The following is a 25,544-nucleotide window of genomic DNA, read 5'->3' as shown; positions in this document are numbered from 1 at the left end:
TTGATCTCTGTTCTCTTTTTATGGTCTTAAGAAGGAGGAAACTAATTGCTTTTCTTATTTTAATCTGAATTTAGATACTCAAGGGTGAAATGAAAGTCTTTTAAAGTTAAAGGAAATAAAATCCTAATTCAGATGAAGATTACCTAGGTTAAGAAGGAATCAGTTCTGTTTTCAATTTTTGTTGCCTCACATTATTTAAAAAATATTCTTACATATAAAATAACTGAATATTAATTAATTTGAATTAACCCTTACATTATTGTGGGAATATGAAATTCTATTTCTTTTCTACTCAATTCTCTGTCCTTTAAATTTTTTGATTTTCTTATGTTGCTATAGTATGGGAAAGTAAAAATTTTTTTTTTATTTTCAGTTATAAAAATTAGGTTACCGTTTGCCAAAGTTTGGGTATGTTAGATGAATTTAGGTAATCTTTGAGTGAATATTTAAAGTTTGGTAATTTAGACACATTAGAAAAATTAACTAAAACCATAAAATACTTTTAACAGTTTTATTACTTAAAGTGAGGTTAAATTTTTAAGTAAATTAAGGCCAGGTGCAGTAGCTCACACCTGTAATCCCAGCACTTTGGGAGGCAGAGGCAGGAGGATCACTTGAGCCCAGGACTTTGAGATCAGCCTGGTCAACATAGTGAGACCCTATCTCTACCAAAAATTTTAAGACTAGCTGGGTATGGTGGCGTGCGCCTTTAGTCCCAGCTATGCTGGAGGCTGAGGTAGGAGGATTGCTTGAGCCCGGAAGGTCAAGGCTGCAGTGAGCCATCATTATGCAAGTCAATTTAAAGAAAAACAATAAAGGTGTTATGTGGATATGGCAAAAATGAAAAGATGATCAAGATTGAAGCTTGTGAAATACTGCATTAGGTAACCATTTTACATCTTCTCTTTTCTGCATGGAATCAGAGAAATGGAAGGATTTTCATTTTACGGGAAAGGGAGCTGAGATCTAGACAAGGTGACTTGCCCAGAGCTGTCTGCATTGTCTCTGGCTCTCAGGACTCTAAGTAGGACTCATTGCTCCCAGGCAGGTGCTGTTTCTCTCTTTTCCCTCTGTAGGCAGGTCACATTTTCTGGATCTGTCCTAAAGAATTGAAAGCTGAATGTTAGCAATTTCTGGAGCACATGTACAACTCTGGTTGCTTCTCTTAAATGATAAATTATGTCTCTGTGTTTTGCTGTAAATAAGGTTAACTTGTTTTACTTATGTTTATTTACTCATTATTTATTGAGTACCCATTTTGTGCCCCTTTAATCTTTTTTTTTTTGTTTTTTGTTTTTGTTTGTTTGTTTGTTTTGAGAGGGAGTCCCGCTCTGTTGCCCAGGCTGGATGAAGTGCAGTGGCACGGCGAGATCTCGGCTCACTGCAAGCTCCACGTCCCGGGTTCACGCCATTCTTCTGCCTCAGCCTCCCAAGTAGCTGGGGCTACAGGCACCCGCCACCACGCCTGGCTAATTTTTTGTATTTTTAGTAGAGACAGAGTTTCACCGTGTTAGCCAGAATGGTCTCGATCTCCTGACGTCGTGATCCACCTGCCTCGGCCTCCTAAAGTGTTGGGATTACAGGCCTAAGCCACCACGCCCGGCCTTGTGCCCCTGTAATCTTAATAACAATGAAAATCATTATTTAACTTTTAGCTTGTAGCATGTGCCAGGCCTTCTGCTAAGCACTTTACATGTCTCATTTGCCACTTGGAAAATAGCCAGTGTTACCTGTAGTGTAGAAAGGCAAGGAGATTTGAAGGTTTTGTATTAATTGTCGTAAGTGAGTGCTAAAGAATCAAGAAAGGACATTGATAAATTACTGCTGAGAGTTCTATAATCCAGAGAACAAGCAATGCGTTATGGAAAAATAGATATTAGAATTCATTATTTGTGGTTAAAATGAAGTGAAATATGGCCGGTCCGAATGCAATGGTGCTTACAACTAATTGATCACAACCAGTTACAGATTTCTTTGTTCCTTCTCCACTCCTATTCCTTCACTTGACTAGTCATAAAAAAATGAAGTGAAATATAATTCTAGGGGCGAAAAAATGATTTTTTTATTACCATAATCCATTACTTTATAGAAAATTTGGTTCCGGTAACTGCTTTTCAAGTTTTTGTTTTTCAGTTTTAGTTCTTATTAGTCGCCACTGCCATTATAATATAAGCTTCCCAAAATGTAACTAATTGTTTCACATCCCCTGCTGATCTGCAGCACTCCCCAGTGCCTACCAAATTAAGGAATGCCTCGCCCAATGTTCAACTGAGACATTGCTGTATGTAAAAAAAAAAAAAAAAAAAAAAAACAAAATGTTTAACAGATTTTCTAAATAGCTAATATTTGATGTCATTTATTTATCAAATGTTATTTGGGGGCATTTCATGTGCCAGGCATATGTAACACTTAAAAGAATCTTTCGTAAGTTAGGGTAGTATTATTATCCTTATATTAAATATGAGGGAACTGAGGCTTACAGAAGTTAGGTAACTTATGAAAGTTCCGCTTTATGGTGGAGCTAGATTTCCAGGCTGGGTCTGAATATTTTCTGAGACATGCTAACTGCTTTAAAATTTTTACAATGTTATATACATTTTTAAAGGATCTGATTTTTTTCTCCTTCATTCTCCTCTCTTGATGTTATCACTCTTATATTTTGCTCTCTGCAGTTTTTCGCTTGTATATGTAAATGGAGGAAGATGGGTGGGATTGCGAAGATGGGAGTGGGCTTGGAGCCAGTAAGCAGGGTTCTCATCACAGCCACAGTACTTACTCCTCAAGCAGATCTCTCTTGGTGCTAGCACTCACCCCACCTATATTCTGATGTTTGCAGTCATCTAAACTCTCCTTCCTCACACTCTGTGTATTGCATACATAAACCATGTGAGTAACTCCTACTGGGTTTAACTCCCTACTTTAGCCTAATTAGGAGTAGGTATACTCTAGTTATCAAGTTGGTTTCTCTTGTGTACTAGCCCAACTAAAAGTAAAAACAATATATGTGTATTTACTGAGCCTGTAATTTGAGTTTAATATCTGTCCAAGCCATGCTGAATGATTACATTTGGCTGAATTTCAGTCAACAAATAGGTGTCTTTCCTCATATATAGTTATACATGGGGAAAAAATACCTGTCTGGGGCACAGATGAATACTATGCTTCAGGATAAAGTGCTTTTTGGAAGAAAGTGTAAACCTAATATGGGCTGATTTGCCCAGAGAGCGCTAGTGTGGAAGCACTTTTTCATGCACACAGTATCATAAAGGGAAGTGTAACTGCTAGATCAGATGATAAGCCTGTTTAATCCTTAATGAGCTTGAAGCATAGTGTTTTTATAAGTAAGATTTACTTCCGTCACCACAGCTTCACTCTGCTTTTGTGGAAAAGAAGGCATTTCACTTTCATGGTCATTCACTGAATGGGTGGAAAGGAAGGTTGCTCTATTGGTTCTGGTCTTGGACTCAGTTTGCTCTTCCTATCAGTTTTCTTAAATCAGAGATTTAGGGAAAGACTTGACAATAGTCGTTTGTCACTTTAGTTACCTGATCTTCCCATGCCTTCATGTTCACTTTCCCTGCCACTTTATTCATTCCTTGCAGTGTTGAATACCAGATATTTTTTCTTTTCTTTTTCTTTTTTTCTTTCTTTCTTTTTTTTTTTTTTTTTTTTTTTTTTTGAGACAGGATCATGCTCTGTTGCTCAGACCAGAGTGCAATGGCAGTTATGGCTCACTGCAACTTCGACCTTTCATGCTTAAGTGATCTTCCCACCTCAGCCTCCCAAGTAGCTGGGACTGCTGGCATGCACCATCGAGCCTAGCTAATTTTTAAATTTTTCTGTAGAGACAGGGTCTCACTATGTTGCCCAGGCTGGTCTTGAATTACTGGGCCCAAGTGATCCTCCTGCCTTAGCCTTCCAAGGTGCTGGGATTACAGATGTGAGCCACCATGCCTGGCCAGAATACCAGAAATTCTATCATATACCTCTCGGGGTACAGAGTTGATAATTCATAGATCAAGTCCATGTGCTCTAGTACTGTTTTCCTATTAGGGCCAGTTTAAAAAATGAAAGTTATATTCCAGAGGGCTGGGATTATGTAGGAGTCATTGAGAAAATGGCATCTGAGGAAATTGACAGGTTTATAATGGATCCACATAGCAGAGATAATGTTGGCAGGAGGACTGATTTCCATATTCCCTTCTGCCTCTGCTAGGGCTTCTGCCAGTTGATAAGATGAGGTAAGATTACCTTATAAGGTTCATTAGGTAACTCTACGTCCCCTGCCTGCCTTATTGACTGTTGGGATCCTTCATAACCAAGCCGATCATATATCCTGATTTACTTGGGATCATCTGAAACTCCTCCATTGTCCCAGTGTAATTATTAGTGTTCCTTTCATTTTTAAAAAGTCCTAGTTTAAAGGATAAGTTATATGGTCACCTACTTACAATCATTGAACTGTCTGGTGTGCAAGTAAAACCAAAGCCCCAGTCTCTTAGTTCCTCACATTCACCATGGGATGCCTCTAGGAGAAAAGCCTTTAAGCATCCATTCTCCCTACTTCAGGTCTTTCAGCTTCCACTTTTTTCTTTTCTTTTCTTTTTTTTTTTTTTTTTAATTTGAGATGGAGTCTCGCTCTGTGGCCCAGGCTGGAGTGCAGTAGCGTGATCTCAGCTCACTACAACCTTCACTTCCTGGGTTCAAGTGATTCTCCTGCCTCCACGCCTGGCTAATTTTTGTACTTTTAGTAAAGACAGGGTTTCCCCATGTTGGCCAGGCTGGTCTTTGATGGAGTTCAGTCTCTAGGCGGGGGTGATCCACCCGCCTCGGCCTCCCAAAGTTCTGGGATTACAGGCGTGAACCACCACTCCTGGCCTCAGTTGCCACTTTTAAGGTACCCGATAGAGGCTGAGAAGCAGAGTGGTTAGTCACTTGCCTTTTTATTAGAAAGGAGACAAAAAAGGCCAAAACCATTAAGAACATGCCAGGTCCAGAGCCTTATGTTACTCCATCCTTTCTATATACATCATTTTATAGTTCTTATTATACTGTTTACTTGTACTTTTTTTTTTTTTTTTTTTTAACAGTCTTCCAATGAGTTGTTCTTTGTAGAGCTGATTTTGAGAAAGGTATTTTGAGGAATGATTCTCCACTGAAGTTTTTTCTGAGGAGTGTTTAACTAAAAGTAGATGTGATATTGATATTAAGACCATGTTACAATTATCTGTAAAATATGAATGATAAAAAATAAGAATTAAATAAGCAAGAGAAAAATGTTATAGGCTTAATTTTTTGGGATAGCTGTCCAGCACCAGAGTATATTTGGAGTAAAAGTTGGTGCCCTCAAGTGACCTTGAGAAGAATTTTCAGGAATTGTAGTTTTTCAGGTATATGGCTGTCGAATATCTTTGTCTTCTCTCTTTCTCTCTTTATTTATTTATTTTTTTTTTAAGACAGAGTCTCATTCTGTCTCCCAGGCTGGAGTGCAGTGATGCTCTCTTGACTCACTGCATCCTCCGCCTCCCGGGTTGAAGCAATTCTGGTGCCTCAGCTTCCCAAGTAGCTGAGATTATAGGTGTGCACCACCATGCCCAGCTAATTTGTTGTAGTTTTAGTAGAGATGGGGTCTCTCTACATTGCCCAGGCTGGTCTCAAACCCCTGAGCTCGGCCTCCCAATGTGCTGGGATTACAGGCGTGAGCCACTGCACCCGGCCTCTCTGTCGCCCTCCCTCCCTTCCTGCCTCCCTTCCTTCCTTCCTTCCTTCCTTCCCTTTTTCTCCCTCCCTCTCTTCTTTCCTACCTTCTCTTTTTCCTTTGTTTCCCTTTCCCTCCCTCCCTCCTCCTTCCCTTCTTTCTCCTTTTCTCTTCTCTCTCTTTTTTTTTTTTTTTTTGAGACAGGGTCTTATTTACTCTGTCAGTGGCGCTGACAGGCTGTAGTGCAGTGGCGTGATCTCAGCTCACTGCAACCTCCACCTCCCGGGTTCAAGCCATTCTCCAGCTAATTTTTTAGTGTTTTTAGTAGAGACAGGGTTTCACCATTTTGGTCAGGCTGGTCTTGAACCCCTGGCCTCAAGTGATTCACCTGCCTCAGCCTCCCAAAGTACTGGGATTACAGACATGAGGCACTGTGCCCAAGCCGCCTTTTCTTTTTTTCTTTTCTTTCTTGTAAGACAGAGTCTTGCTTTGTTGTTCAGGATAAAGTGCAGTGGCATGATCATAGCTAATTGAAGCTTTGACCTCCTAGGCTTCATTGATCCTCCTGCCTCAGCCTCCCAAGTAGCTAGGACTATAGATGTGCATCACCACGTCCAGCTAATTTTAATCTCTCTGTTGCCCAGGCTGGTCTTGAACTCCTGGCCTCAAGCGATCTTCCCACCCTTCCTCCCAAAGTGTTGGGATTACAAGTGTGAACCACTGCACCTGGATAGAATGTCTTTCTTGTTTTTTTCTTTCTCTCTCTCTCTATTTCTGTTTCTTTCCTTTTTTGAGACAGAGTTATGCTCTGTTGCCCAGGCTGGGGTGCAGTGGTGTGATCACAGCTCACTGCAGCCTCCACCTCCTCGGCTCAAGTGATCCTCCCACCTCAACCTCTGGAGTAGCTGGGACTACAAGCATGTGCCACCACACCTGACTAATTTTTTAAGTTTATTTTTTCTAAAGACGGGGTCTTACCACGTTGCACAGGCTGATTTTGAACTCTTGGGCTCAAACAATCCACCCACCTCAGCCCCCAGGGTGCTGGGATTACAGGCATGAGCCACTGTGCCTGGCCCTAGAATGTCTTTCATGTTGTGAAATGTTTGAGTGATCTGGTTGGAGTCCTCTTTTCACCACTCTTATTTGTGATCTTATGCTTCTGATGTCTCTGTAGAATCATAGAATTTTGTTGCTGGAAAGGAGTAATAATCATCTAATAGAAGTCTTTAATTTTACATCTAAGTAAACAAAGGAGCAAAGAGGCAAAGTGATTTGCTCAGTAGGTTACAGCTGGTGAGTAGTACAATCAGGATTAAACTCTGGGTCTTCTGACCTTTTCCCTCAAAAGGGAAAGTTACAAGGTTCTGCATTTATAAAGGACTTGCTCAAGTAAAGTGTTAAACTCCTAAGTGGCTTACTCTGCCAGTACATTCTATCTGCAGTTTCATTGCCTGTGAACATGGTTTTGATTAAATTGGTGATGCCCTATTATTTTACAGATGAGTAGGTAGAGATTTTTCAGGGTGGAGGCCAACTGTCGCTCTGGTTGAGTCTCCAGTTTTAATTCTCAGCCTACTGAGCTATAGTTCCTTACTTTGGAAAGTCTTTGTTTCCTTCCAAGAACATTACTCAGAAGGAGGAATTCTTTGCAAATCCAGATGCCTGTCAAAATCATGTTACACAACTTCCCCCATTCTGAATTTCCATTCAAGTCTTGTATCTAAATTCCAGTTGTATCTTGGTGTTACAAGTTAAAGCTAAGTGACTAATTGGAACCTTTGAGGATTGCTATGTTCCTTTTTTTTAAAATAGGTGTCTTGACTATGTTGATGGCTTAGCACAGATACCTCATTTATATCACTTGCTGCCACAGATGACTCAAGTGTGTGCTTTGCCTTAGACGTACAGTAGTCCCTCCTCATCTGTGGGGGATGAGTTTCAAGCCCCGCTATGGATGCTTGCAACTGCAGATGGTACTGAACCCTATGTATACTATGTTTTTTCTTATGTATACATACCTATGATAAAATTTAATTTGTAAATTAGGCACAGTAATACATTAACAACAATAGTAATAAAGTAGAACATTTATAATATTATACTGTAATAAAAGTTATATGAATGTGGTCTCTCTCTCTCAAAATATCTTGACTGTAATATTTTCAGACCCTGGTTGACTTCCGGTAACTGAAACTAGAGAGTGAAATCATGGGCAAAGGGGGTTACTGTACTGGCGAGAAACAAGTGAAGTTTGAGTGTTTGGCAGCTAGCGCCTGATTTAGTCTCAGAGTTGACTACTTTGTTTAAATCTGCTAGTGGGTGGCTGGGTGTAGTGTGCATTCCTAGAAGTGTTAGGGCCTTCACTGATTCAGTCTTTTTAGAATTGCCAAAAAAGAGACAAGAAAGCTTTATTATGTTGTTAATTTTGTGTATACAAGGAATTTTGCAAAAGTCCAGACAGGAAATGTTCTTATGTGCAAAACTAAAAAGGAATAATCAGAAATTGCTCATAGAATGGATGAAGAGTATTTGATATAATCAGGAGAGCATAATGTCCAGGTTAGTCCTCTATGGCAGAAGAGGTAAGAATGGAGATGAAGACAATCTGTGATCTGGAAGTACCTGGCAATGCATCGTCCACTAACTTAATAACTTTCCTTCCTGGTGTTGAGGGCCTAAGAACCCGTTTTTAGTATCACCCAGCTCTATTTAAGGCACTTTTATTCTTGGACATGTCACTAATTCCATCCTTTACTATGGAGAATTGCCTGTTGAAATCATACAAGTCATCAGCATATGGTACTTATAAGATAGGCCTCCCACCCATTCCTAATTTAAACAACCGTTATGTATTAACTATAGGAAATTTGGAAAATAGATATTTAAAGGAAAAAAGAAGTAATTCCACTTAGGAAGACCATTGTTAATATTTGGAACATGTTGTAGCCTTTTTGATACACATTTAGTATACATATATTAGACATATAATTGAAAGTAGGCCACCTCTGTTATTTTGTAATATTAAGATTAATATTTTAAAACTTAATATTTTTTCATATATTGTTGAATATTCTTTTAAAGCAGGGTTTCTCAGCGTGAACATTACTGACATTTTGGGCTGGATAAGTCTTTGTTATGAGGAGCTGTCCTGTGCACTATAGGATATTTAGTAACATTCCTGGCCTCTACCCAATATATACCATTAGCAGTTGTGACAACCAAAAATGTCACATATTGTCAAGGATGATTTTCCCTGGGGGAAAAAATCACCTGGGTTGAAAACCAGTGTCCTAAAGTAACAGTTCTCAAACTGAAAAAATACTAGTTTTCATAAATGAAAAAACATTAAATAGTAAAAACAGTATATTTTCCAAAATTAAAAAAATAGCGAGGAGAGTGTCATTGTTATATTTTCCCAAATCTGTGTATCTGTCATAATAAAAGGCATTCACATTTAATCTGTTGCAAAATATTGCTTTAGCTGAAGTATATAAAGAAAATTATAGGCTGGGTGCTATGCCTCATGCCTGTAATCCTAGCAGTTTGGGAGGCTGAGGTGGGAGGATTTCTCTAGTCCAGGAATTCGAGACCAGCTTGAGTAACATAGCAAGACTCTATCTCTACAAAAAAGAAAAAAATTAGCCAGGCATGGTGATGTGCATCTGTAGTCTCTCAACTACTCTGGAGGCTGAGGTAGGAGGATCACTTAAGCCTGGGAGGTTGAGGCTGCAGTGAGCTATGACAGCCCCACTGCACTCCAGCCTGGGTGACAGTGGGACCCTGTATCCAAAAAGAAAAAGCTTTACACATCAGTATTTATAAAAGGGAAGAGCATGTTAATGACTTAGATAACTGTGTATTCTTCCTTAATACTATACCAAAACTCAACAAGTGGAAGTTTCTTAAAGATTAGTTGCAATGTAGAATATAAAACCATATCAAATAATTTGTCATAGCCTGTTACATTGTTACATTAAAATCCATTAATCTGTCTTAAACTTTGGGTCATTCCTCCCATGCATCGTTTTATAATGTCATACATTGATCATTTGGAAAATACTGGTTCACTGAGTTTTTCAGATTTTCCAAATCTTGACACATTTCATTGTATATTTTAAAAAGTCACATCTATTGACATTACCACCAGTCTCATCAGAAAATCCTGTATGTATTGGGAAGTGGTTACGTTCACCATGGTGAATACAATTTTTCCAAAATTTTTATTTTTACTTGAAAGCTTGAATTTTATCATTGGCCTCAAATACTGCCAATTATTTTCCTTGAAGTGACAGGCTCGTCTTATTCATTTTTGAGAAAATGTTACCAAATACCCAAGTCTGAATAACCATAGTTTTTCAGTAACTTCAAGTAAAATGTTATTCGTGAAAAAAGCAGCCAGTTCAGTTCACAATGCAAACTATCTCATACATACTTTTTCACAAAATAGGTATTGTTTTTCAGTGTGCAGTAGAAGTGTTTTATGTGTACTTTCCATTTTGTCATACAAAGTATTTAGATGTGTACTCTGGTTGAAATCTGATACAATTATTTTTACTGCTTCATCAAGGCACTCCTGAGTGAATGTGGCATTTGTGTCTTATTATGAATGAGTGGCAGTTAAAGAATACACTGATGAATAGTACAATTTACTGTCACTGCCCTAGTGCCAAGGCACCAGTGGTTTTACCCACCATTGCTTTTGCATTGTCAGTACAGTTTCAACACAGTGAAAAAGGCAGATAACATTGTAGTGTTGTTGCGAAAAGAGTTTTGACTTTGCAGACCTTCTGGGATCCATGGAACACACTTTGAGAACAACTGCTCTGAAGCATGATATTATGACATCGTATCCTTTTAAGTGTCTATATCAGAATTTAACCAATTCTGTCTTGTTTCTTCTATTTATTTTTTTGCTTTTATCACAATCCTTGTAGCTAAATTCAAGGGCAAAAATATTTTCCCTTAGAATAATATCTTTAGAAGTGGAATTCTGAGTCAATGGGTATTAATATTTTTTATATTTTTAAGATACATTTGATATATATCACCCAATCACCCAGTTGTCCTCCAAGATGGTTAAACCAACTTATTTACACTTGTACCAATGTATTATGAGACTGCATCGTGGCTACAGATGGGCATTATTTTATCTTAACCAATTCAGTCAGAATATTGGCATCATCTAAAAAGCGTATTATGACTTCTTATACAACTGGCCTTGATTACTAGTGAGTCTGAATATTTTAAAGTTTTGGCCATTTTGTAGTCTTCCTTTAGACCGATTACAGTGCAACTGATTCGGTTGTAACTTTCTTTGTTAAAACAATCACATTCTCCTAATTCCTTTTGAGATTATTCCCTAGTTAACCCTGTTTGCATTTGGGTGTATATCAAATTGCAGCCTCTGATTTAGAGTCCCTCTCTTAAGGAGGTCGTAAATTTGCCTTTCTCCAAATTTCAGAAGTTTGAGCCCCACATTTTTGACTTTTGTTATATTTAAGGAGTATCACCTGTGCTATTAACATTTTTTTCTAAGTTGATTTTCCTTATAAACAGTATTTGAAAGGAAACTTGATATTACTATAAAGTCTACTAAGTCACGGTTTTATGTACTAGTTGTTTTTTTCTAGTACACCTTAAAATACGTAATTATTAAAATCATTTCTGTCTAAAATCATCCAGTGGCCTTTGTTTACCACACTTTAGGAAGAGCAGGGGCTTTGGACTCAAACACCTTGGATTTGAATCCCACTCTGCTTGTAACTAGTGGTGTGCTCTTGGACAGGTGAGTCTAACCTCTTCGTGCTTCAGTTTCCTCACTGGCAAAATGGGGATGTTCAAAGATGAACTCTTAGGTGCCTTACATCTCTACTCTGTGACTCTGGTATAAGAAGAAAGGGATATTTGAATATTTGTGGATTTCTTTCTCTGTTTCTGATCAGGAATTAGAGACATTGTCTAGGATTAGTATTTCAAAACCCTAACTTGATTAAATTCCACTGCTATTAGTCATCTGATTTTGGAGAAACCATTTCATTTTGTGGGGCTCTAACTGTCTAGTTAGGGTATTACTGCTGCTTTAATACTTCCTATTTATTGTAAAGTACTTCTAGCTAGGAGCTAAGGCAAGCCAGGACCTCACTTTTAACATGTTTAAAATGGGGATAATGTTTCTGTTCTACTTACCTCATTAGAGACATGGAAAAATGAGATAATAGGCAGATAAGTGGACTCAGCTTTTAGCAGAAGGGTACTAGATAAAGATAGGGTGTCAGCAAAAGTAATGCCTGTAGATGTTATCCCTTCTATAGATACTTCTGTAGTGAAGAGCAACATACGTGTGACACCACCTCTCCTATCTCTCCAGACATGCCTATACCCCTCCCTCTTCCCTGCCTACTGGTTTCAATTTGGGAAGTGCCATTGAACAGCACTTTTGTTACCTTGGGCAAATCACTCAACCTTAACTATCCGTGGGCCAAAAATTGGGAGATCTGACAACCTTGAGTTTGTATTTCTCTATGGCAACAACTGGCTAGAGCTGAATGTTGGCTTATCTTTTAAAAATACAGATATATTCTTCAGTCTGTCACTTAATCTGGCAAGTCTGACTCATTTACTTTGCTGCCTGGCCTCTTTGCGAGGCTGGATTGCATTATGGTAAGGAGCATGGTTTCTGGAGCCACGTTACCTAGATTCAGATCCCAACAATGACTCTTGGTAGCTGTGTACCCCTTCATATTATGTAGCTTTTCTGTAGTTTCATGTGAATTCCTACTTCGTGGGGTTGTTTAAAGGATTGGAAGAGCCACTACATATAAGACCCATAGGATAGTCCCTGACCCAGAGTAAACTTAACTGATGTTAGTTGTTGTTTGAGTTCAAATAGCATAATAATTAGCTGACGTTTATCTAGCTCTTGATATGTATCAGGCACTGGTCCAAGTCTTTCACACAGATCTATCTCATTAATCCTAAAGGTAATACTGTGAAATAGGTAGTGTTGTTTTCTCAGTTTTACAGATGGAAAGACTATAATTTAGAGAAGTTAAGTAACCTATCTAAAGGCACACAGCTAGTAGGTGCCGGCAACATTGAGAGTTGAACCTGTGTTTGTGTATCCTAATCCTGTGGGTTTTTTTCTTATTATACTTTCCTGTGTCTTACTACATGGAGACTAAGCCTGTGGGTTTGAATGCTGTGCTGTGCTATGCTGCCCCACATTATATCCACCTCTAAAATAGGTCTAATCACAGAAGTGGCTGACTTGAGTAAATAGAGCTTAGCGCTCTTAATGTTTTTGTAAGTGATTTGAGGAGAGAATGAATATAAAATTTCCAAAATTTATATATGATGTTAGTTCCTTCAGGCAGTGAAATGCAAAACAATAGGAGATAAATAAACTACAGAAAACTTTTTTGGGCTGGATGGGGTGAGTGAATAGAAAATTGGTAACTGAATTTCAGGGTAGGTACTCATGAAGAAAGATAAACTGTTTGTAGAATGATGTGCTCCGAGATACTTAATAAGGACTTGAGAGTTATTTTAGGCTATTATTTGAAGGTTAAAAAGGCCAGCAAACATTTCACACCCGTTAGGATGACTATTATCCAAAAAAGCAAAGAATAAAAAGAGTTGGCAAGGATATGGAGAAATTGGAACTCTTGTACATTGTTGGTGAGAATATAAAATGGGACAGCCACTGTGGAAAACAGTATGGCAATTCCTCAGAAAGTTAAAAACAGAATTACCATATGAATCCAGCAATTTCACTTCTGGTTATATACCCAAAAGAATTTAAAGTAGGGGCTCAAACAGATATTTGTACACTAATGTTCAGAGTGGCATTATTCACAATAACTGAAAGGTAGAAGCAACCCAAGGGTCCATCAGTGGATGAATAGATAAACAAAGTGTAGTCTATACATACAATGAAATATTATCATTCAGCCTTACAAAGGAATGAAATTGACACACACACTACAACATGGATAAACCTTGAAGACATTGTGCTAAGTGAATGGTGTCTAGAGGGAGAATGGCAGTTGTCAGCGGGAAGGGGTAGTTCTGGAAATAAAGTGTGGTGATGTGAAACAACAATGTGAAAATGTGAATGTAGTTAATGCTACAAAACTCTATACTTAAAAACAGGTAAAATCATTAAAAAAAAAAAAAAAAAAAAGACTGGAAAGCGCTTTTCTTCCTTCTGTAAAGCTCCAGAACATTCCTTATTTGGAATGCTAGATGCTGTTCTGTCCTCTGCATGTTGGTAGAATGGATACAACTTAGTTTTAGGCTCCAGGCCCAGCTCTTTGGATTATTAGCAAGTCACTTTATAATCTCTGATATGTGTCTAGAAAAAGGGCCCACATAATCCTTACCTCACAAGCGAGGATAAAATGGATATGTATGTGATTGAATTTCTATACAAATGTCAATTATTTTCAACTTTGGAAAAATAACAAAACAGACTTATTTTCCATCTACTGACGTAGCTGGGCTATGTGTCACACAGACTGTGCCTCTGTAATGCGCTGCAGCTTCTTGGAGCTTAGGAGAGGTATAGTTAACACAAAAGGAGGTTTGGTCTTACACAGTACACTCACTGAAGAGGAATAAATGGGCTGAGAAGAAAGCCAGGCTGAATGATTTTCCATTAGTCTTCACAGTTAAAAAAAAAAGAAAAAACTTCAGCAATATAAAAGGGTATTAAGTAAAATTGCTATCTGCAAGAGATGACCTCTGCTAACCATTTTGCATCTGTCTTTGTATGTATAAATTTGTGTATGTTTTTGTGTAATTGTATCATGCTATTCATATTCTTAATGCTACCTAAAACAAGGTTTGAAAAATTAGGACAAATTCATGGGTGATACTTTAGGGACACAAGGACATTTTGAGAGCTGTGTGCACCTAATGTATATCACACTAGGCTAAATGCTTTTGCAGACGTTATCTCACAACACACAATAAGCCTGGGAAATATTTGGTATTTTCTCCATTTTACAATAAAAAAATTAGGGTAGAGGAGTAGAATAACCAGGACACATAAATGGTGAAACCAAGATTTGAATCAGGTACTTTTATTCCAGAGCTTGCACTTCCTGTATCCTTCTATAGCACCATCTTTGCTGCCTCTCGAAGATGAAACCCCAAGCTGTGTATCTAATCCATTGTGTTACTTGTTAAAAGAATGTTTTGAACAATTAATACAGTCACTAATACTTTATATTTTAAAAATTGTTCCATGTGAGTATAAACAGAGCTGCCTCATGCTTTTATTTATTTATTTAGGCTGCATTGTACATATATAAATAGTAAACTTTCTTGCATTTTTTTATTGTGAAATATATACAACATAAAATTTACCATTTTAACCATTTTTAAATGTACTTACTGTTCAGTAGTATTAATTACATTCATGTTGTGCAACCATCACCACATCCATCTTTAGAATTTTTCATTTTGCACAACAGAAACTACCCATTAAACTAATAACTCCCCATTCCTGTTTTCCCCCAGCCCCTGGCCACTGCCATTCTACTTTGTCTCTGATTTGAGTATTCCTCATGTAAGTGGAATCATACAATATTTGTCCTTTTGTGTCTGGCTTATTTTATTAAACAATAATTTTAACCAGACTTCTATTGATGGACATTTAAACTATTATTCTTTTGCTCTTCAAACAATTATCAGTTCCAGGAGCATTTGATCCAGAATTTCAGACTGCTTTCTCAGTCCTGTGCTTGGCGAGCTTTTGAGGAAACCCAAAGCAAGTCCTTACCTCAGCTTTTCTGAGCAATAAAATAAGAAGAATGTTAAATAATTACTTTTGTTATAGTGTGTTGTAAGGGCTTGCTTAGTTTCTGCTTATAGCTTGGGACCCTTTGGGAAAGGGTACTCTTTAAGAATGAAGGTTTTCTCTAACTACAAAGCTGCTGCCACAATGTGATTATGGTACATTTTTTGATGAATTAGTGATTTTAGTGCAGAATGAAACCAACCCGAAAAACCAAAATCAGAGTATGTAGTTGTATTTTCTTGGGGTTCTCAGATGAGTTGAAGGTAAGCAATTGTTTGTGAGAAAACCAGGCTTAGAAGGCCTGGCCTCTGCTTGTCTTTGCTTGGCACTGGCACTGAGAAGAAAGGGAAGGTCTAGCCTTCCCAAGAAGTCTCTGTGCTCCACCTCCGGTGCCCCAGAGAGGTTGGGGCCAGGCTCTCTCTCCTGAGGCTGACCCCATTCTCATCCAACTACCAGGCCCATGGGACTGGCTTAAATGGTCTGAAATGATCCTAAATATTCTTCACTTGGATTATTTGCAGGTCAGTCTCTCTCTGTGGAACTAAACAATAAATCTCTGCCTTTCTGAACTGATAAGGTGATTAAGGGAGACAACTGTAGAGCTTCTTTTGCGTCTGAACTGACTTTCCCTTGCTTCACCAGCCCTCCTTTGCTTTGTTGAGTCAGAGGCTTGGGCACAGCTGTTTGTTTAGCTCCCTCTGCTGGCTGAAAAGCAGCCTAACGGTTTCACATTATGGCTCAATTTGTACTGGTTGTTTTTTTGCCAACGCATACTTGAAAAGTGCCGTCTTTGCATAGGGATCTTAATACCTTGCCTAAAGGAATGAGAAGTTGAGTGGGGTAAGGGGGTGTGTTTAGCTTACATCTTCTGATGCTAACCTTGAGGGCAAAGTCAAGAAGCAGGCCCCATCACAGCGATAATTTTTGCCTCAGTGATTCCAATCTCCCATGGACTTTGACTGTCATCATCATGTTTGTTACTAAGGACATATCATTTAAAATGATCCCAAGACATTTAACAAATAGCCATGAATTTTAAATTACGGAGTACTTGACAAAATGAAATTATCCTATAAATGCCTAGAATGAACATCAAAGATTATTGCTGTCTGGGTGATGGGGGGAGACCTTAGGCTGAGAATGGTTATGAGTTGGGCACAAACATATAGATACTCTGGTTTCTTTTTTTTTTCTTTTAGTAGAGACAAGGTCTCACTATGTTGCCCAGGCTGATCTCCAACTCCTGAGCTCAGGTGATCCTCCCACCTCGACCTTTGAAAGTGCTGGGATTACAGATCCTCCTACCTCGACCTCCCAAAGTGCTGGCATTAGACACTGGGCCTGGCAGATATTCTGTTTTTGTTTTCATTGTTGTTGTTTGTTTGTTTTGAGATCAAGTCTTGCTCTTTCACCCAGGTTGGAGTGTCGTGGCACAATCTTTGCTCACTGCAACCTCTGCCTCCAGGGTTCAAGTGATTTTCCTGCCTCATGCTCCCCAGTAGCTGGGACTACAGGTGCACAATATTCTGCTTTTACTTAAGCTGCTTCAGTTTAGGAGAGACTGTGCTGTGGGTCGTAGTGAGCCATGAGTATCCCAGCCCATCCTGCAGAGTCTTGTTTTCTTTTGTCTTTTTCTATCATGAACATTAAACGTAATCCAAAACTCTTTATTATGGAAATGTTCAGCTGGGCTCACGCCTGTAATCCCAGCACTTTGGGAGGCCAAGGCAGGCAGATCACTTGAAGTCAGGAGTTGGAGACCAACTTGGGCAACATGGTGAAACCCTGTCTCTTGAAAAAAAACACAAAAATTAGCTGGGTGTCATGGTGCTCACCGGTAGTCCCAGCTACTCAGGAGCCGAAGCAGGATAATCAGTTGAACCTGGGAGGTGGAGGCTGCAGTGAGCTGAGATCGTGCCGCTGCACTCCAGCCTGGGCGACAGAGTGAGACTCTCTCAAAAAAAAAAAAATTTTGTTCAAGCATACACAAAAGTAGGATAGTATAGTGTATGTATCTACAGCAGTTTTCCATATTTTATTAATAATCTATCCCTCTACTTTTTTCTTCTGGAATGTTTATAGGAAATTCCAGACATATTCCATTTCACCCACCTCAGTATGCATCTCTAATTGATGAGGATTTTTTTCTTTTTTAACATAACCATAGTAGCATTAATAATACCTAAGAGATGTAACAATAGTTCCTTAATATCATGAAATATTTAAACAAAGTAGAGAGATACCAATCGGATTTGACAAAATGTTGATAATTTGTTAAATTTACTTCCAATCTATTATTATTACTGGTAGAAGGATTTACTTATGATCTTTTGTTTTTAAGACTTTATTTATTTTAGAGAAGTTTCAGGTTCACAGCAAAATTAAGAGAAAGGTACAGAGGTTTTCCATGTACCCCTTATTCCCACACCTGCATAGCCTCCCCCATTGTCAACATCTTCCACCAGAGTGGTAAATTTGTTAAAATTGATAAACATATACTGACACATCATAAACACCCAGAGTCCCAATGTTCAAAAAATGAAACTTAGGGTTCACTTTTGGTGTATATTCTATGGGTTTGGACAAATGTAATGACATGCATCCATCATTACAATATCATACAGAGAATTTTTACTGCCCTAAAAATCTTCTCTGCTCCATATATTCAACCCCTGCCTCCAAGCCCTGGCAATTACTGATCTTTTTGTTGTCTCCATGATTTTATCTTTTCCAGAGTATCATAGAGTTGAAGTCATACAGTCTGTAGCCTTTTCAGTTTGGCTTTTTTCATTTTGTAATGTGTACTTAAGGTTTCTCCATGTCTTTTCACTGCTTGATATTTCATTTCTTTTTGTCACTGAATAAGTTTCTGTTGTCTGATTGTACCACAGTTGATTTATCCATTTACCTACTGAAGGATATCTTGGTTGCTTACAAGTTTTGGCAATTGTGAATAAAGCTGTTGTAAAATAAATCCATGTACAGGTCTTTGTGTAGATATTAAGTTTCAACTCCTTTGGTTAAATACCAAGGAGCATGATTGCTGGATTGCATGATAAGAGTACATTTAGTTTTGTATGAAACTGCCAAACTATCTTCAAAGGTGGCTGTACCATTTTGCAATCCCACCAGCAATGAATGAGATTGCCTGTTGTTCCACATCGTGACCCGCGTTTGGTGTCATCTAGGTTTTCTCCTACTATCTTCTAGGAGTTTTATAGTTTTGTGTTTTACATTTAGATTTATGATCAATCTTGAGTTAGTTTTTATGAAGGGTGTAAAGTCTATCTAAATTCATTTTTATGCATGTGGATATTGAGATGTTTCAGCACCATTTGTTGAAAAGACCCTTTTTGCTCCATTGTTTTGTCTTTGCTCCGTGGTCAAAGATCAGTTGATTATACCTATGTGAGTCTATTTTTGGCCTCTCTATTTTGTTCCATTGATCTATTTGTGTATTTGTTTGACAGTATTATACTGTCTTGATTACTGTATCTTTGTAGTAACCTGAAGTCAGGTAATGTCAGCCCTCCAACTTTGTTCTTCAAAATTGTGTTGACTATTGTGGGCCTTTTGCCTCCCCTATAAATGTTAGAATCATTTTGTTGATATGCATAAAATGATTTGCTGAGAATTTGAGTGGGATTGCATTGAATCCATAGATGAAGTTGGGAAGAACTGATATCTTAAAAATATTGAGCCTTGGCCGGGCACAGTGGCCCAAGCTTGTAATCCCAGCACTTTGGGAGGCCTAGGTGGGCAGATCACCTGAGGTCAGGAGTTCGAGACCAGCCTGGCCAACATGGTGAAACCCCGTCTCTACTAAAAATACAAAATTAGCTGGGCGTGGTGGCATGCGCCTGTAATCCCAGCTACTCAGGAGGCTGAGGCAGGAGAAGTGCTTGAACCCAGAAGGCAGAAGTTGCAGTGAGCTGAGATTGCACCATTGCACTCCAGCCTGAGCAAAAAAAAAAAAAAAAAAAAGCAAAACTCCATCTTTAAAAAAAAAAAGGAATATCTGTCCATTTATTTAGTTCTTTGATTTTGTTCATCAGAGTTTTAAAATTTTTCATATATATTATAAAACTTTGTTAAATTTATACCTAAATAGTTTATATTTCAAATTCCACTTATTCATTGCTGGTATATAGGAAAGTGATGAACTTCTGTATATTAACCTTATATCTCCCAATCTTGCTAAAATCACTTCTGTAGTTTTTTTAAAGAAATACTACAGATACACTTAAAAGCCTCTTTTACTATGTGTGTTTATCCATAAACAATATGAAGTATTGTTTTTGATATTTAAAAATACATGCTTAAATATTATCCCTTTCATATCCTTTTGAAACTTGCTTTTATTACCATTAGGTTTTCAATATTTATTCATGTTTGTATACATGTTTCTTGTTCATTTTAACTGCTATATAATATTCCATTGTGTTTAGACTCCATCTATTTTATATTCCAGTGGAATTTATCCATTCCTGAATTGTTAGGTATTTATGTTGTATATAGGTTTTCTTGATATTATGACCAGTGCTTCAGTGAACTTTCTTGTGCATTCCCTTGTGCCACTTTGTGAGAATCTGTCTAAATTATAATGTACATTTCCCTGATAACATATAGAATTTGAGATCTATAAAATCTGTTTGGTATTTGGGTTTCCTTTTCTGAATGGTTATATTCTTTGCCTCTTTTCCTATTGGAGTTTTAAGAATTATTTGTAGAAATTCTTTGCATCTTCTAGATATTAAGCCATTACCAGTATTGTGCACTGCAAGAATTCTTATAAACTCAGGCAGTCCTGTCCTGGTCCTTCAGTTTACTCCACGGGCCAGTTTGCTGGAGTTAAGTCAGCTTCTGTTTTTACTCCTGGGGTCCCTTTATTCTTACTTAACAGTTGAGTTATGCTACTAAGGCGGACAATCCCTTCAACTGTCCATCAGAATGAATTTGCTTTGTCAGTTATGGTTCATTTTTTGTTCAATAAGGCAGTATAGAATAGTGGTTAAGAGTTGGGGCTACAGAGTCTTTACTGCTTGTGTTTGAATCTTAGCTCAATGACTTTATTATGTGATGTTGGCAAATTACTCTTTTGTACTTGGCTTTATCATCTATAAAACCAATGAGGGTAGAACCATTATGATGACCATTTTATGTTTGGTGAAACTGAGGCTAAGGGAGATTAGGTCAGAAACATGAGCAAGTAGAAAAAACATGTGCGCCTCTCTTTTAACTTTTTGCTTTCACTAGAGGCATGAGTATAGAGAAATATTTATTTAATTTAAAAAAATACAGTAGCAGAAGCAGTGATAAGTCCCTGACCTACAGCCTCAGTGTTGGGAGAAAACCATAGGAGTGAAGACTATGGAGAACTGAAGTGCCCATACCTAAGTCCGTTTGTAGTGTGGGAAACCATTTGTGTCATTTTTCATGAAAATAAAGTGACAGAAACCCAAACCATGATTTTCATGACCTTAGCTTGATGTTTTACAGAGTGGTAAATTTGTAAGAAATACATAATTTTGATACTATCCTAGGCCAAAGAACTCATAGTTGAAATAGGCCTGTCATAAAGAGAACACTGTGGGCCACACTTAGGGCATCAGTCTGGTATACAACTTGATTTGGACTGACAATGGAAGGAAGAAGAAACTCAAGAAACAAAGGAATTTGGCCAGGCGCAGTGGCTCAAGCCTGTAATCCCAGCACTTTGGGAGGCCGAGACGGGCAGATCACGAGGTCAGGAGATTGAGACCATCCTGGCTAACATGGTGAAACCCCGTCTCTACTAAAAAAATACAAAAAACTAGCCAGGCGAGGTGGTGGGCGCCTCTAGTCCCAGCTACTTGGGAGGCTGAGGCAGGAGAATGGCGTGAACCCGGGAGGCGGAGCTTGCAGTGAACTGAGATCACGCCACTGCACTCCAGCCTGGGCGACAGAGCGAGACTCCGTCTCAAAAAGAAAAAAAAAGAAACAAAGGAATTCAAGTAGCAAAGACAATTTCTTTCTAGGAGAAGGAGAATAAGTAGAATAAGTATGATTTGGCTTCTGTATCTTCTTCTATTTTTTATTATAAAAAGAAATCTGCTGTGGCAAAAAGTGAAGCAATATAGGAAGGTATATAGTAAAAATTAAAACATAAAAGTTTTCCAATAGTATATACCCAAATTAAAAGGAGGGATTAAAAAAGTTATTTGTACACTCGTGTTCATAGCAACATTATTCACAATAGCCAAAAGATGGAAATAACCCAAATGGTCATCAATGGATTAGTGGAGAAACAAAATATGCATACAAATATATATACGATAGAATACTATTCAGCCTTAGAAAGCAAAGAAATTCTGATACATGTCACAGCCTGGATGCACTTTGAAGACATTATGCTAAGGGAATGAACCAGACCTAGGAGGAGAAATATTGTGTGATTCAACTTATATGAGGTTCCTAGAGTAGACAAATCCTTAGAGGCAGAAAGTAGAATAGTGACTACTTGCCCGGGTGCAGTGGTTCTCACCTGTCATGCCAACACTTTGGGAGGAACGAGGTGGTGGATCACAAGGTCAGGAGTTTGAGAACAGCCTGGTTGGTCAACATAGTGAAACCCCTTCTCTATTAAAAATACAAAAAATTAGCTGGGCGTGGTGGCGGGCACCTGTAATCCCAGCTACTCGGGAGACTGAGGCAGGAGAATCACTTGAACCCGGGAGGTGGAGGTTGCAGTGAGCCAAGATCGCGCCACTGCACTCCATACTCCAGCCTGGGCAACAGTGCAAGACTCCATCTCAGAAAAAAAGAAAAGGAAAGAACAGTGACTACTAGGCGCTGGGAGGAGTTATTGTTTGTTGGGTATAGAGTTTCAGTTTGGGGTGATGAAAAAGTTCTGAAGGTGAATAATGGCAATGGCTGTACAACAGCACAAATGTACTTAAAGGCACTGAATTGTACACTTGAAAATGGGTAAAATGGTAAGTTACATGTATATATATTTTACCACCATAAAAAGTCTCCCAACACCAGCCTACCAGTTATAGTTGGCACTGTAAACAACTTCTTTTATAGCCATCTAGATAGGGCTATGCAAATACAAGCACAGATACAAGATAATAAGCATACTCTCAATGCTCATTCTTTGAAACACTCATTTATGTGCCCGGTATTTCCCAGTGAACAAAACTGACAAGGTTCCTGCTGTCATGGAGCTTTTAAAAATTTTGTTTTATGCAAATAGATATTGATGTACATACTGTTTTATACCTCATTTTCCCCCTTAACAAGTATCTTTGGACGTCTTTCTGCATTAGCTCTTATATAGATCTAACAACTTAATGGCTTCATAGTATGCCCTTGTATGGATGTGCTATCATTTGTGGCTGCATTTTTCATTGAATGGAGGAGGGGAGGCGGAGGTATAGAGCTTGCTATGGTTTGCTGCTGTTGTAAATTAAATTTTTATTAGGAAAATAGTATAGCCTTCTTATAAAAAGTGCAAGAAAAGTAAAAGTAAAAAGTAAAAGTGAGAAAAAAAAAAACAACAACCACCAATCCAGACCCAAAGTTACACAGAGTTAAGAGCTGTGCTGAGCCGTATTCTGTCTAGATCCTATTACTGTAAGAGTCAGGTGATTTCTTAGTTACCATTTGTATGGTGTCCCACAGTCAATGAGATCACATTAAGAAGATTGCTTTGAAAACCATTATGATAGAAATATTATGGAAGTCATCTCAGATTCTATTAAATAAAAAGGACTTCCATGAAGGGATTCTGGGTAGCAAATGAAGAAATATTTAAACAACTCTGGAAAGACAGGAACAGGGTGGCTTTAGGAGTCTCAATATCAGTGCTTATCCCTTTCATTTTCTGTGTCTGCTTACGATGCAGTTCCTGGGAGAAGATGAATGGCCTAGAGAACATGTACCTATTGATGGTGAAGTAGGGAGAGTTCTGAGTTTTTGTGCTCCATGTGAATCTTAGGGAGTTGGGGAGGTGCAGTTTTGGAAAGGATGGGATTCGAGGCTGGCAAAACCATCTGTCAGCCTTGCGATGTCAGCTGTTATAACCACAGATTCTTACTTCCTTCTTAAGGAGGAGATGACCGCCGGGTTCTGCTATGGCACATGGAACAAGCCATCCACTCCAGGGTCAAGCCCATACAGCTGAAAGGAGAGCACCATTCCAACATTTTTTGCCTGGCTTTCAACAGTGGGAACACTAAAGTGTTCTCTGGAGGTAAAAAGGAAGATTCTACCTTGGGAACGTCACTGTGGTTGGGATTTTAGAGAAAAGAGTGTGAAAATAACTCCTTATTTTTCTTCCTGTATTTCATTGAGCTGTGGAATTACTGGTTTCTCATAGCTTGTCTTTTCTGCATTACAGCAGTATATTAGGATAGTGTGTGTCTTTTCTCTCTCTCTCTCTTTTTTTTTTTCTTTTCTTCACCTGTCTTTTTCTTTATTTCTCTCTGGCAGAAAACTTTTCACATTGCCATCTGGTACACAGAAACACACACAGACACACACACACACACACATTTGAAACAATACTTAACCTTTCTATATGTGGCATACTCTGATTTTGTTTTTTATTCTATTCTATTTCATTTTTAAAGATTATGTTGGCCATAACTCAAATGGATGTCATAACCCACAGATGGCTTCTGTTTGAAAAGTGTTGTGTTAGGTACAATTGAAATGGCTGGTGCTCACACCAACCTCTTGGTGATGGCTTCCATCAGCCATACTCCTTCTCACCCCCACATTTCTAGTTCTGACCTCTTTTCTAAGCTGCAGATTTTCCCACTGGATATCTACCTGTGTTCCAAAAGCAACTTAAATACAATAGATCTAAAACCAAGATCATTAGTCCTCCCTTGAGGGAAAATTTCTTCTTGTCTTCTGGATTTTCTTTCTCAGTTATTACCATTCACCCAATTATATAAGCTATTAAGTTTAAGAAATTGCTGACAATTAACCATTTTCAACTTTAAAAAGTAGCAGTTTCACATGGTTCATTCTACCTATGATCTTGGAGTCATCCTCAAACCTGCCTTTCTTACATTTCCACATCTAGTCTGTCACCAAATCCTGTCAGGTCTATCTTGAAAGCCTCTCATATTCATCCTTTAGTTTGGCCTGGATTTTTGCAATGGCTTTCTGTGATTTCTGTTACCACTGTCCATCCTCCTTTGAATTCATTTCATATACAAGTTTACTTTTAAAAATAAAGACTGGACCATGTGAACCATTGAGCCTACAGTGCCTAAAAAATAAAGTCTAAACCCCCATCTGTCTGGCCTGACCTCCCTTCCCTGAGTTATATACTCTAGCCCACCAAACTATTTGTCATTTGAAGAATGCACTGCACGGTACTATTTTGTCCTGTGCCTTTTGTTCATGGTGTTCTTCCACCTTAATTGTCCAGTCCCCACCAATTCCCCTAAGCCTTTCATTGGTAGGAGTTTTGAGTTATTTGAGTTTCTCTTCAAATATCTCCTTCTCCATGTACTTTCACCCTGCTTATGAAGGAAATAATTGACCCCATAGCTAGATCATATTGCTACAAAGCAAACCCTCTTGTTGCTATTAGTTGTTTGTCCAACTGGACTGTGAGTTCTCAAGGACAGAGTAGAATCTTATTCTTTTTATATACCCAGGACCTAGCACTGTGCCTGATATCTAGAAGGCATTAGTATGGGTTTACCGATTCATTGGTTTGCACCCACAATAGAATTTACAGCCAGGCCTTTGTTTAAGATGCCCTGGGCCATATCTTTACTGCTACTTTTGCTTTCTATTTATTTATTTATTTATTTATTTATTTATTTTTATTTTTATTTTTTTTGAGGCAGAGTCTTGCTCTGTCGCCCAGGCTGGAGTGCAGTGGCACTATCTCGGCTCACTGCAAGCTCCGCCTCCTGGGTTCACGCCATTCTCCTGCCTCAGCCTCCCGAGTAGCAGGGACTACAGGCGCCTGCCACCACGCCCGGCTAATTTTTTTTTTTTGTATTTTTAGTAGAGATGGGGTTTCACCGTGTT

The 25,544-nt window shown here is 38.4% G+C and overlaps 1 protein-coding gene across 5 annotated transcripts in view; it reads left to right on the top strand.

The window, feature by feature from the left end:
* Positions 1 to 25,544, top strand: part of DCAF5 (DDB1 and CUL4 associated factor 5) — a 108,902-nt gene that overhangs the window by 9,404 nt on the left and 73,954 nt on the right. For all 5 annotated transcript variants that reach the window (XM_007987100.3, XM_007987098.3, XM_007987102.3 and 2 more), the window contains exon 2: positions 23,596 to 23,739. In XM_007987100.3, coding sequence (XP_007985291.2) covers positions 23,596 to 23,739 — 144 coding nt within the window. The remainder of the gene's footprint in view (positions 1 to 23,595; positions 23,740 to 25,544) is intronic.

The sequence above is a fragment of the Chlorocebus sabaeus genome, chromosome 24, assembly GCF_047675955.1.
Source record: "Chlorocebus sabaeus isolate Y175 chromosome 24, mChlSab1.0.hap1, whole genome shotgun sequence".
Lineage (NCBI taxonomy): Eukaryota > Metazoa > Chordata > Mammalia > Primates > Cercopithecidae > Chlorocebus > Chlorocebus sabaeus.
The sequence above is the reverse complement of the archived record's forward strand: the minus strand, read 5'-3'. Positions and strand labels throughout refer to the sequence as shown.